The sequence below is a fragment of the Octopus bimaculoides genome, chromosome 5 (assembly GCF_001194135.2).
Source record: "Octopus bimaculoides isolate UCB-OBI-ISO-001 chromosome 5, ASM119413v2, whole genome shotgun sequence".
Taxonomy (NCBI): Eukaryota; Metazoa; Mollusca; class Cephalopoda; order Octopoda; family Octopodidae; genus Octopus; species Octopus bimaculoides.
This window is the reverse complement of record NC_068985.1, coordinates 119,459,131-119,470,594: the sequence shown is the minus strand read 5'-3', so window position 1 is coordinate 119,470,594 and position 11,464 is coordinate 119,459,131. Positions and strand designations below refer to the sequence as shown.

The 11,464-nt window shown below is 36.5% G+C and overlaps 2 protein-coding genes across 2 annotated transcripts in view; one reads left to right on the top strand and one right to left on the bottom strand.

Moving 5' to 3' along the window:
* LOC106868314 (probable serine/threonine-protein kinase DDB_G0267686) overlaps window positions 1-11,464 on the bottom strand; it is a 109,582-nt gene that overhangs the window by 63,502 nt on the left and 34,616 nt on the right. The window lies entirely within an intron of this gene.
* Window positions 1,406-1,876, top strand: LOC106868312 (E3 ubiquitin-protein ligase MARCHF3). Its single transcript, XM_014913502.1, has one exon. It carries the CDS (start codon window positions 1,406-1,408, stop codon window positions 1,874-1,876), a length of 471 nt encoding a protein of 156 aa, XP_014768988.1.

Here is an 11,464-nt window from a genome sequence, read left to right as displayed (position 1 = left end):
TGTGTGTGTGTGTGTGTGTGTACGTTTGTATGTATGTTTTTATGTTCGTGTTTGTTCACTCACCTCCACTGCTTGACAGCCAGTGTTGGTTTGTTTACGCTTCCGAAATGTAGCAGTTCGGCAAAGGTTATTGATAGAATAATTACCAGACTTAAATATATGTACTGGTGTTGATTATTTGTTCGACTTAAACCTATCAACGCAGTGTCCAAGTGTTAGTCCCACACCCCTCACCAGCATCCTTTATACCTAGGATCCATATAAAATTCTCTGCCGCTCCTTAAGAGGTTGCACCGCCACCTTTCAGAAGCACTGAATTAGAATATAGAAGAGCTAGTTTCTGTCGGTTTCTGCCACATTCTCTGTTCAAATCCTGCAAATCTCACTGGATTCTAATTTGTTTTCCACCTGTCCAAGAGCTATGAAATTAGTTGCTAGCAGTGGCGAGCAGCTTCAAAATGAGCTGCTAGCCGAAAATTGAAATCCTTGTCGTCACAAGTTTCACTATAAACTTGATTCTACGCTCATTACTGAGTCAAAACATCGTCAATAAGTGTTCCGTTATTTCTTAAACTTACCTTTAAATAATTGCTTCAGTTTTCCATGTATGCATGTGTTTGTGTTCATATAAATGTAAACGTATGTGTGCTTGTATGTATGAATAAGTATGCACATACATATTTAAACATATATGCATGTATACATGCATATATATATTTATACATATATATATATATATTTACTCACATACATACATACATACACATACACTGAGATAGATAGATAGATAGATAGATAGATAGATAGATAGATAGATAGATAGATAGATAGATAGATAGATGTACGTGTATATATGTTTGTGTGAGTGTGTTTTTGTGCATGTATGTGTACGTATGTGTATAAACGTGTATATCTAGAGGCAAGAAAAGAAATTCATAAAAATTATTTTTTCCTCTGTTTTTCTAACAAAGTTAATTCAAGAAGTTGATAAACACGTCACAATCAAACGCCAAGTATGTTGTCATAACTTCAGTGTTTTATACAGCAAAACAAACGCAATGGTATAGGGCGTATAATACGCGGAATACCAATATATTTAAAGGGTTAATGAAAACGATCGAGGAGCCGATACCAAGATATTAGTTCCTTTTTATAGATATTTATTATACTAATAGATTTATCTGTTGATCATATTGAATATCCATATGTTATATCTGGACTCGGGCAGGTTGGTTGAATGTAAGATGAAAGCTGGTTGATGACACTAAATTTCTTCAAGTATTTCATGGTTTTTTTTCGCTGGATCACACAATACAGTCGATATTATCAGTTTGTTTTTCGCTTAGGTACGAATTTTAATAGAAAAAATTATCTGAGAGGAAAAACAAAGAGAAAAGAGGGCAAAATGGATGGAAACGAGAATCCATCGTGTCGTATTTGTCACGAATCTAATAGTACAACTGATCTCGTCTCTCCATGTTTTTGTCGCGGCACTATGAGTATAGTCCATCTTTCGTGTCTCGAGAAATGGCTAATGTCTTCATTAAAAAATTCGTGTGAGGTGTGCGGTTATGAATACGATGTTGTGCGAAAAACAAAACCATTTACAGAATTCCTGAAAAATCCCGGAACGAAGAAAGCCAAAGAGAATTTTTTTGCTGATATATTCTGCCTTTTGGGTCTTGTTACGTTTACAGCCGCAACATTTATCTTAAGCTTCGAAAAACCTAATTTCATGGTACCCGGGTTAATATTCGTTACATTTTTTATAAGTATTACTTACGCTATTGGTATTGAAGCATTTAATTATCATTATTTTGTCTGGGAATCTTGGAAACGAAAGAACCAGACTGTTAAAATAATCAACGTAACTTGAGCAGGTCCTTTATCATAATTTCAATTATTATTAATGAAGGTAAGTCAAAGACATTTCTTACATAAGTATATAGTAACGTATTATTGAACTCGATAGAGCGTCGAGTAAAAAGCTTTTCCTTATCTATTCTGACGTTCCGACTAACTGAGTTCAAAACCCACCGAGTTCAAAATTTACTTTTTGAACTTTTTATCCCGCGACAAAATAAAGTACCAGTCAGTTATATGGGCTAATGTTATTTATTAACTGTCTCCATTCAAAAATTGCTGGCGTTGTGTCTAAATTAGAAACAATTGTATTTTAAGAGTAATGGAGTGACACAATCTTTAGAGCGTCTGGAAATGCCTTCCAGTATTTCTTCCGGCTTTTTACATTCTGAGTTCAAATCCTGCTGTGGTTAACTTAACTTTTCATCCCTCCGGAGTTGATAAATTAAAGTACCTGTCAAGTACTTAATCGATTAACCCGATCCCTTCAAATTCAAGGCCTTGTACCAAAACTAGAAACAAATATAAATGGCGATGTATTGGCAAAATAGTTTAAGCATTAGACAAAATTATTTCAAGTATTTGTTCGAGATCTTTCCCACTGTAGTTAACTTTGCTTTCAGCTAAAGACAAATTCACTGTAGGTACTGTGGAGAAAATATTGTCGCTTACGATAAAAGTTGTTAAAACACCTTATTTGCTTAGTATCTTCCCCTAGTGGGCTCCCAGACGCGTTTCGGGCTTTTTCGTCTTCCTCAGTAGGAAATACCGAAGAGAGAAAACTCTAGTAAATTCTAAAGCCGTAGTTTTATATTAAAACAATCAATATCAGCGATAAACTAAAGCACCGGTCAAGTATTGGAGTCGCTGTGATCGAATAACTCCTCAAAGTTCTTGTCTTCTGCCTAAATGAGAAACAATTGTTATAAGGGTTAAAAGATTTACTAGATGTATTCTTACAGACTCTGATTCTTGTGAATTCTGAAGACTGGATTTTAACAGACGTAAATTGAAAGTTCAATAAGCAAAGAAGTTCCCAGCAGTGTGGGATCTGTTATATTTTGTAGCAGATATTTTCAAAGATTCGAATCTTTAGGTACTTTTGTTCTTGTTTTGCTTTTTCTATGAAAAAATACCCACTTAAAACGAAGTAGCTGTACCTTCCCCGCAAGGAGATGAGCGAACAGAAAATTACTGTTTACAAGCAAAAGGAAAACGAAGGAACAGAGAATGGATAGATACCCAAAACAAATAAGCAGTGGGAGTAGAATGAGCTTATAGCAAAAAGAGAAGAAAATGAACGCTCTACGGATATTTTAAAAGATTCAACAAACAACAATGAAACTAACGTGTGTGTGTGTGTGTGTGTGTGTGTGTGTTTGTGTGTGTGTGTGTATGTGTGTGTTTGTGTGTGTGTGTGTGTGTGTGTGTGTGTGTGTGTGTGTGTGTGTGTGTGTGTGTGTGTGTGTTTGTGTGTGTGTGTGTATGTGTGTGTTTGTGTGTGTGTGTGTGTGTGTGTGTGTGTTTGTGTGTGTTTGTGTGTGTTTGTGTGTGTGTGTGTAATTCGCCTAGTAAAAATTATTAATCGTTTTTCTATTTGGCAGAAAAATCAGCAATTTTTAGTAGTAGGGGGGGAGGGTCACTCAATTACATCGATCCCAGTACTTGAGTGGTACTTTACTTTATCGATCCCGAAAGGATGAAAGGCAAATCTGACTGCGGCGGGATATAAACTAAGAACGTAAAGAGCCAGAACAAATGCTGCTAAGCATTTTCTCTGACGCGCTAACGAATCTGCCAGTTTACCGTCTTAAATGAAAATATGGGTTTCAGATTTTGGCACAAGGACAGCAATTTTTGGGGAGGAGTAAGCCGATTACATCGACCCAAGTATTCTACTGGTACTTATTTTTTCGACCCCCTAATGGATGAAAGGCAAAGTCGGCCTCGGCGGAATTCGAACTCAGAACGTAAGGATGGATGAAATGCCACTAAGCATTCTTCCCGGCGTGCTACCGATTCTGCCAGCTCACTGCCTTATGAAATTCAAATATTAGCTTTGTCAGTGACAAATCAGGTGGAAGCTCCGGACATGAGGAATTTCCCTGAAAAAATCCATTCAAGAAGACCATGTTGCACGACATAGCTTCTCTTTGCTCGAACAGAGCTTCTCTTTGCTCGAACAGTGTACAACAGCGGGAAAAGCACTTACTTTCTATGTAATGCTTAAAAATAAGTAGAGGAGTTCTACTGCCCTTCAAGCAACGACTCAGAGAGGCATGAGTATCAAAAATCGAAAAATTCTGTTGAAAATGGTATGCCAAATGGTGTGCCAAATGTCTTGCTCTGTTGTTCTTTGGGCCAAGGACTCGTCCCAGAAACAGGTTGAAAAAGCCAAGCACATCTTCCCCCATACACTTGTGTCCCAGTATTTAGGCCAGAGACATACAATGGCGACATTCGGAGATATCGACGATATATACCCCTTGGCACACGTCGCCTTTGTATTGCAATCTGAGCAACGGAAGCATCTGATCGAGAGGAGTCAGGATGAACTTAGAAGTTCTAACGGCTCCAGAAAACGGAGATGATGGGCTTGAGATTAACGGTGGAGGGCAAATGATTCAATTGTTATATCTGTGATAGTAAACATTCATTTTTGAGTGCTTTTTCCCTAGAGAGTTTTTAAAGCAAAGGAAATGTAAAGGTGGAAGAGAACAATAGTGACAAATTCAAAATGCATTTTGAATTTCATGGTTCCAGACATTATTGAGATGGTGAGAGAAATGAGCTGTATTCACTCTTGGAAATTAGATCAGGCTCTTTATTCCGCAATTGTAGCAACCAGTAGCGCCATCTTTTTACTATGTAATGTAGATTGAAGATGACGAAAAAACAAACACTACTGAGAGGTGAAAGAAAATAAAACCAAAAAACTGAGAATCATTTTAACAAAAGACGACAAAAAGTATACAGAGACCCGCATCAACTCAGGATAATGTCATGTAGCCCACAGTAGTCCAGCTAGATAACACAGGAAATGAACACACTGTAGTGGGAGAAACGAAGTTCATATCAAAATTATTCGCGGAAGAGAATTTAGTTGGATATGTTAATATTAAACTTGTGAAAAATAGACTATTAGTAAAATGATCATTAGCATGTTATGGTATCATGGGAATTTGAAAGAAACTGAACTCGAATACGTTGGGACTTTAAAAACCCTCATAACTCATTAAAAATACCAACGGGTGCTTTCGGATACGCCAGAACTGAGTATACTGAATAGCAGAAGGGTATAGTTGTCAGGTGCTCTGCTCCAGTCAATCGAGTGAGTTCTCACTCATATGGAGCCAGGTAACTCTTAATGTCTTCTATGTTTCTCTTAATTTAAATTATATTTTGTTTTATTATTCAAATTGTCAATCTCTGCTTTGTATATTGTTTCTTCTACCCCTTATCTCGCTTTCATAAAACTGCGTCCAACTCAGTTTGTTTAATAGTGACCATGTTTTTAAAGTCTACTGCGTTGTGTATACGAGCTTTTAATGGCAAATTTTTAAAAATGGTTATTGAGTTCATATCCCGCTAAGGTCAACTTTGCCTTTTGTTTCCCGAGAGTCGATAAAATAAGTACCAGTCAAGCACGGGTGCCGATATAATCGACTACTTACAACCCAGATTTTCAAACTATGTATCTATGTAAGAAATAATGATTAATAGCAAAGGATTGGAAGATTCATTAGAATGTCGCAAAATTGCTTTGCGCGACATTGCTTAGTCACCTATTCAGGTGAAGGCTCCGGACTCAAGTAATTTCCCTGAAAAATGCCATTTGAGAAGGCCTTGTTCCACGGCATAGCCTCTTTTTGCTCTAACACTATGTATTACAGCGAGAAAGGCTCTTACTTTCTGTGTTACATTTAGAAATCATTAGAGGCGTCCTATTGCCCTTCAAACAACGACTCAGAGAGAACCGAGTGTCAAAAGGTGAAAACTTCTGTTGAAAATTGTACGCCAAATAGGTCTGTTCGTCTCTCTGCGTCGTTTATAGGGCCAAAGACTCATCCCAGAAACAGGTTGATAAAGTCACCTTCACCCATACACTTGTGCCCCAGTATTTAGGGTAGAGATATACAATAGCGACATTCGGAGATATCGACAATGATATATACCCACTGGCACTCGTTACCTTTATATTGCAATATGAGCTAACATCCAGCGCAGAGTTGATAAAGGGAAGCATATGATCGATATAAATCAGAATGAACTTACAAGTTCCAATGCCTCCAGAAAAACCACAAGTTCTTATCATGTGAGAGCACGGAGATGGTGGTCTTGAAACTAATGGTGCTAGGCAAGAGATTCAGTTGTTGTATAAAATAAAGTGCCAATAAAATACCAGGGTCGATATTTGGACTCATTATCTACTCTCAAAATTGTGTCTAAATCAGAAGCCATTATCATAAAAAAGAAAATGTTAATATTATATAATTTATACCACTTTGTATATAGTAACATAGTTCCTTTTTTTTTTCTTTAATATGTGTATATATCACTTTTAATTTCAAATATTATTTAATTCTATTTCAGAAAAAATATTTCGCGGAAAAATTTGAAGCTGTTTAGGAAAAGTAGCAAAAATACAGAAACTCTTTATATATTCATAAATTCATTTACTTACAAATTTTAAGGGTAAAAAAATAGAAACACTAACTAAAGAAACAAAGCAGTATAGCAAACAAATAAAAGCAAAACATATCCAAGATTAAATTGAATAATATTAAGTTAGAAAACGTGAAAGAGAGAGACATAGAAAATATTTTTATACAATAGAAAGATAAAAACATTAATTTAAGAAACACTAAGACAAACAAAACAAACAAACATATTCAAGTATATAAACGAAAAAACTTCAACTGTTAAAAAAAAATGTATTTATAAAGTAATCTCCTAGAAAAAAAATTTACCACTTGAGACATTTCTCTCTGGATTAACTCTTCGATTGGTGTCGCCACCTATAATTCCCTATTTGTGTTTCTTCAGTTCTTTCCTCTTGTAATGATAATAATATTAACATGAAGTATTCAAGTGAAACAAACTTTAATCAACGATGTTTACTTACAAACCAACCAAAAAAGCAACAAGGAAAGCATCTAAACCAATTTTCAATTTTACAATCAGGTTGCAATGGCATATTACATATCACTAGCAAAGACTAATTCTGATTTGAAAGTTAATCGATATATCATAATCGATATGTCGTCAAAGATGTGGCTATCAATAAAGATGTCCTCGTTGGCCTAACACGGTAATTTGTTTCGTTTTAATTATAGCATATATTTCTTAATTATAATATTTCATTTATATTTAACGCATAAGAACTGAACAAGTGAAAGCTCGTGGCATTGTGGTTAGGATATTCATCTCATGATTATAAAGTCGTAGGTTCAATTCCTGGACCGGTGGTGCGTTATGTTCTTAAGTAAGTTCCTTCCTTTTACATTGTTCTAATCTACTCGGTTTAATAAGCTCTAACTGTGGTATTGGATAGTGTTGCAATATTCTTTCCCTCTTTCAGCGTACGAAGTTCGATTTGCGCCGAGGTTAGTTTTGCCTTGCAATCTTTACAGGGTCGATAAATAAAATAACAATGCTTGATTCAGTTCTTCTCTCTCAGCCTCACTTTCTCTCCTTCCCTTTGAAAAAACTTACTTGATTTCAAATCAGTAAAGAAGTGGGTTACACTAGGTTTAAGATGCCCAAGTGGGTTACACTAGGTTTAAAATGCCATAAGCGGCTGGGGATTCCAGAAAGGATATAATTCCATGGTAAAGGGGCTAAGGGTTCGTCGAGCCCCAATTTAACATAAGCACCCTGGGTCTACATAGTGGAGCTTACTCTGTTGTAAAACTTTAGCCTGGGTCTCCGATCTTAATATAACTTCTTATCTTTCTCACAGAGGCTGACAAAGGTCATGGATGCAACCTTTGTTCGTTGTCTTTGACTGAAAATGTAAAAGCAAATTAAAGAGAGCTGAGCCTAGACAGGGTGTATAAAATATGGTTTGTACACCAACCACTCAGCTGGCAAAAATAAGTTGTACCTGTAATTCAAAGGACCGGCTTCGTCACATTCTGTGTGACACTGAATCTCCTTGAGAACGCGTGTCTGTGGAGTGCTCAGCTGCTTGCACATTAATTTTACGAACAAGCCGTTCCGTTGATCGGATCAACTGGAATACTCGGCGTCGTAACTTACGGAGTACCAGTGTTTGAACATATAATAATGTATGGTATCGATAAACAGAAATAATGTAGATGTAATAAAATAAACAGATGGTATACTTCCTAGGACCTTCAACTTTTGATAGAATTACAGGGAGAACGTCATACATTTGGCATGTATTGTCTCAGGCAGTTTAAGTTTGGGTGAAGCTCATCTCTCGCATTGCCTGATTCAGTACTATATTTATCGACCCAGAAAAGCGAAAAGCAAAGCTGGCTCGAAGAAGGCAGAGACACGTGAAAAAAACAACCAGCGTCCTGCTATAGAAATATAGTTGTATAACGCATGTGTTGTTGTTGTCTGACCTATGTTCAGACCGAATCGAGAGTATCCATGATGAGAGACGCCCCAGACATTACAATCTCATCTAGAACCACGTTATGAAGAAAGCAGAATTCGGACGAGAAAGCGAGGTCGGGATTCAAACTGTGCAGGGTTCGAAAATCATTACAAATATTGTTTAAATGCTTATAAAGGGGTAAAAGCGACAGTAAATCTTGTTAGGGAATAAACGATATAGTCGATATTAAACAGTGTTGAAGACTTAAGTTCAATTGTTACTAGGTTATCAATTGTTATTCACTCTCACATTAAATTTGAGTATAGCTACACAAAAATTGCTCCGTTAAAAAAGGACTGTTTAATATATCCATATACATATATATTTGTGTATTTGGGCACATATCCTTCTATCTATCTATATCTATATCCTTAATTAAGACAGTTCTGTGTATTTTGGAGTGGTTTGGCGGCTATTTCTCGCAGATCAAACAATCATGAGGAGATTGCCCGATTGGCTCACAAGCCAATGAGTTAGCAGAAATTGTAGATCAGACTAAATAGGTTAGAATGAAGTAAATGCTAACATATGTAATGTAGTCAACACGATAACGTTAATTCAAACAACGCCTAAATTGGGACATGGTAAACATTAAGCTAAAGTCTGTCAGTTTCGAGATTAAGTGCCCATTAAGTGCAAGCTTTCAAGCTTTCACCGTGTCCGTGATATTTAAGCCTTTTCCCTGAACGTTGCAGGGTTAACTTCCCCTATCTGCTGCTTGTACTCTTTTTCAGCTGAGTGAAGTACAGTAACATGAAGTGGAGTGCCTTACTCAAAGATAAAACGCGGAATTTCGCACATTATACGTCCGCTACCTACAATCAAAAGCATTGGATTCTATCTCGCATTTTGCCACATAGAAATCACAATTCCATCATGTTCGCAAGCTTAATTGTTATCCAATAAACTGTTGCTCACGTGATAGTTCGGTGGTTCATCTAGACTTTCCGCGAACACAGCTTATAAACACCGTCAAATTTGCCACCATGACGTTCTCCACTCTCACCATATTCAGAGTGTCTCAGGTCGAGTTGGTGTACATCCTCCTAATTGAAGCTTTTGTAGCTGCGTATTCAACCTCGACGGATCGAAGAAGACACACCACGGCACCTGAAGATGTATTATATATGTAAAAATTAGCCCAAATGTTGAGTTTCTAACAAAGACTTTCTCCACGTTTCATCTGAATATTTTCATTAATTATATTGCATGAACACTTTTCCTATTAATGTAACAAATAAATTATTTTCTAGCACATAAAGAAACCCTTCTTTGTTACATATTTATATAGAAAACAGTCTTTATCATAGCGCATTCTGTTCAACGTTCAAACGATTCTCCCAGTTCGTCTCTTCTATAATTGCTAATTCCACATCTGAGAAAGGACTTCTTTAAAAATATTGTGAAAAGACGTCTGTCTTTTGTTTAAATTGTTTCCTTTCATTTATTTTTATTTTTCATTTAGCTTTCTTTGTTTCCGTTTGTTTTCAATGAACTTTTTCTGTATATCTTAATTTTTTTTTATTATTCAATTTTTTCATCTAATACATATCTAAATAATCAGTATTTTTTTCTTCAGTTAATTCGTTCTGACTTCTCTTTTCCCACTCATATCTCTCCCTGTCTTCTCTCTCCCTGTCTTCTCTCTCCCTGTTTTCTCTCTCCCTCTCATTTTCGCTTTCTTTCTGCCTCTGTCTTCACACATACATACACACATATATATATACAGAGGAAGATAGGTACATACAAATATAGATAGATACATACATACATACATGCAAATATATATTATATATATATATATACCCGATATTAAATCTCTGAGCGAGATACAAACAGTAGCAATACGGAATCGTAACGTATAATTGCCAACCAAGTGTGGCGTCCTGTACGGGACAGTGCTACTGATGTTTATAGCCCCAGGAAGACATCTCTTCCAGCTGTCTAACGACACACATTCTGTGTCTGATTAGTATTTGCGAGGCGAGGTCATCGCTCCCATTTCTAGCCTTACGTGATTACACACGGACTCGAATTTCTGGGTCATTACCCGTCCTCTTGCGAGTGGAAAAGTTTTCATCACGAGCTGATTGAACCTTGCAAACAAGCCTGTAAGTGTTTCTCTTTTGTTAAGTAAGCGCAAGGTGTGACAGTATTTTTGTTGCTTTTGGCATTACTGGATTTAATCCTTTTGCCTACAAAGTCCAGTATTTAAACCGTTAGTAATTGGGTGACTCAACTTTTTTCACAAAAGAATGCAAGTAGGTGGTAAGCTTTGGCTGTTTATTTCATTACTTGTTGCTGTTGTTGTTGTTGTTATTTAGGGTATTTTTTGTTTTCATTTGCAAGGTTGGGGTTATTAGTCAGCGCTTAGTATAGAAACTTACTTCTCTTGTGCTTCTATGTTCGCAAAAGTATTTGAGTAATGGTTATATGTTTATATATTTCTGTCTAAGTGTTCATTGTTCAATTAGCAATTTTATTAGCATTTAGGGATTTTAACCATCCTGTTTTGTGGAGGCAGAAACTATTTAGGGTGTTTGTTTACGAAATTTCCCGGACAAAATGCTTAGCGGTATTTCTTCGAACTTTACGTTCAGAGTTCAAATGCCGCCCGAGTTGATTTTGCCTTTCATCGTTTCGGGGTCGATAAAATAAACACCAGTTGAGCACTTGTCATCAACTTAGACCCTCCCCGCGAAAGTGCTGACTTTGTGCCAAAATTTGAAGCCAATATATGTTATGTATATATATAGACATTTTCAAAATGTAACCACATGTGAATCGTTGGCGTTTTTTCCCTCCGTCTTCCTTTTCTCTTGGTCTTTCCTCCGTCTCCTGTTTCTGAAGAAGAGCTTTGCTCGAAACATAAAACCGCATTTCTTTCCTTCTCCGAGCGTCTGTTAATACTTTGCATGTACCACGTCCTCACGTTGTTGTTTTTTCCTGTGTTTGTTCTTCGTTTTTTTTTTG

Excerpts from the sequence above, each read along its gene's own strand:
- LOC106868312 (XM_014913502.1), top strand. The coding sequence starts at position 1,406 with ATGGATGGAAACGAGAATCCATCGTGTCGTATTTGTCACGAATCTAAT.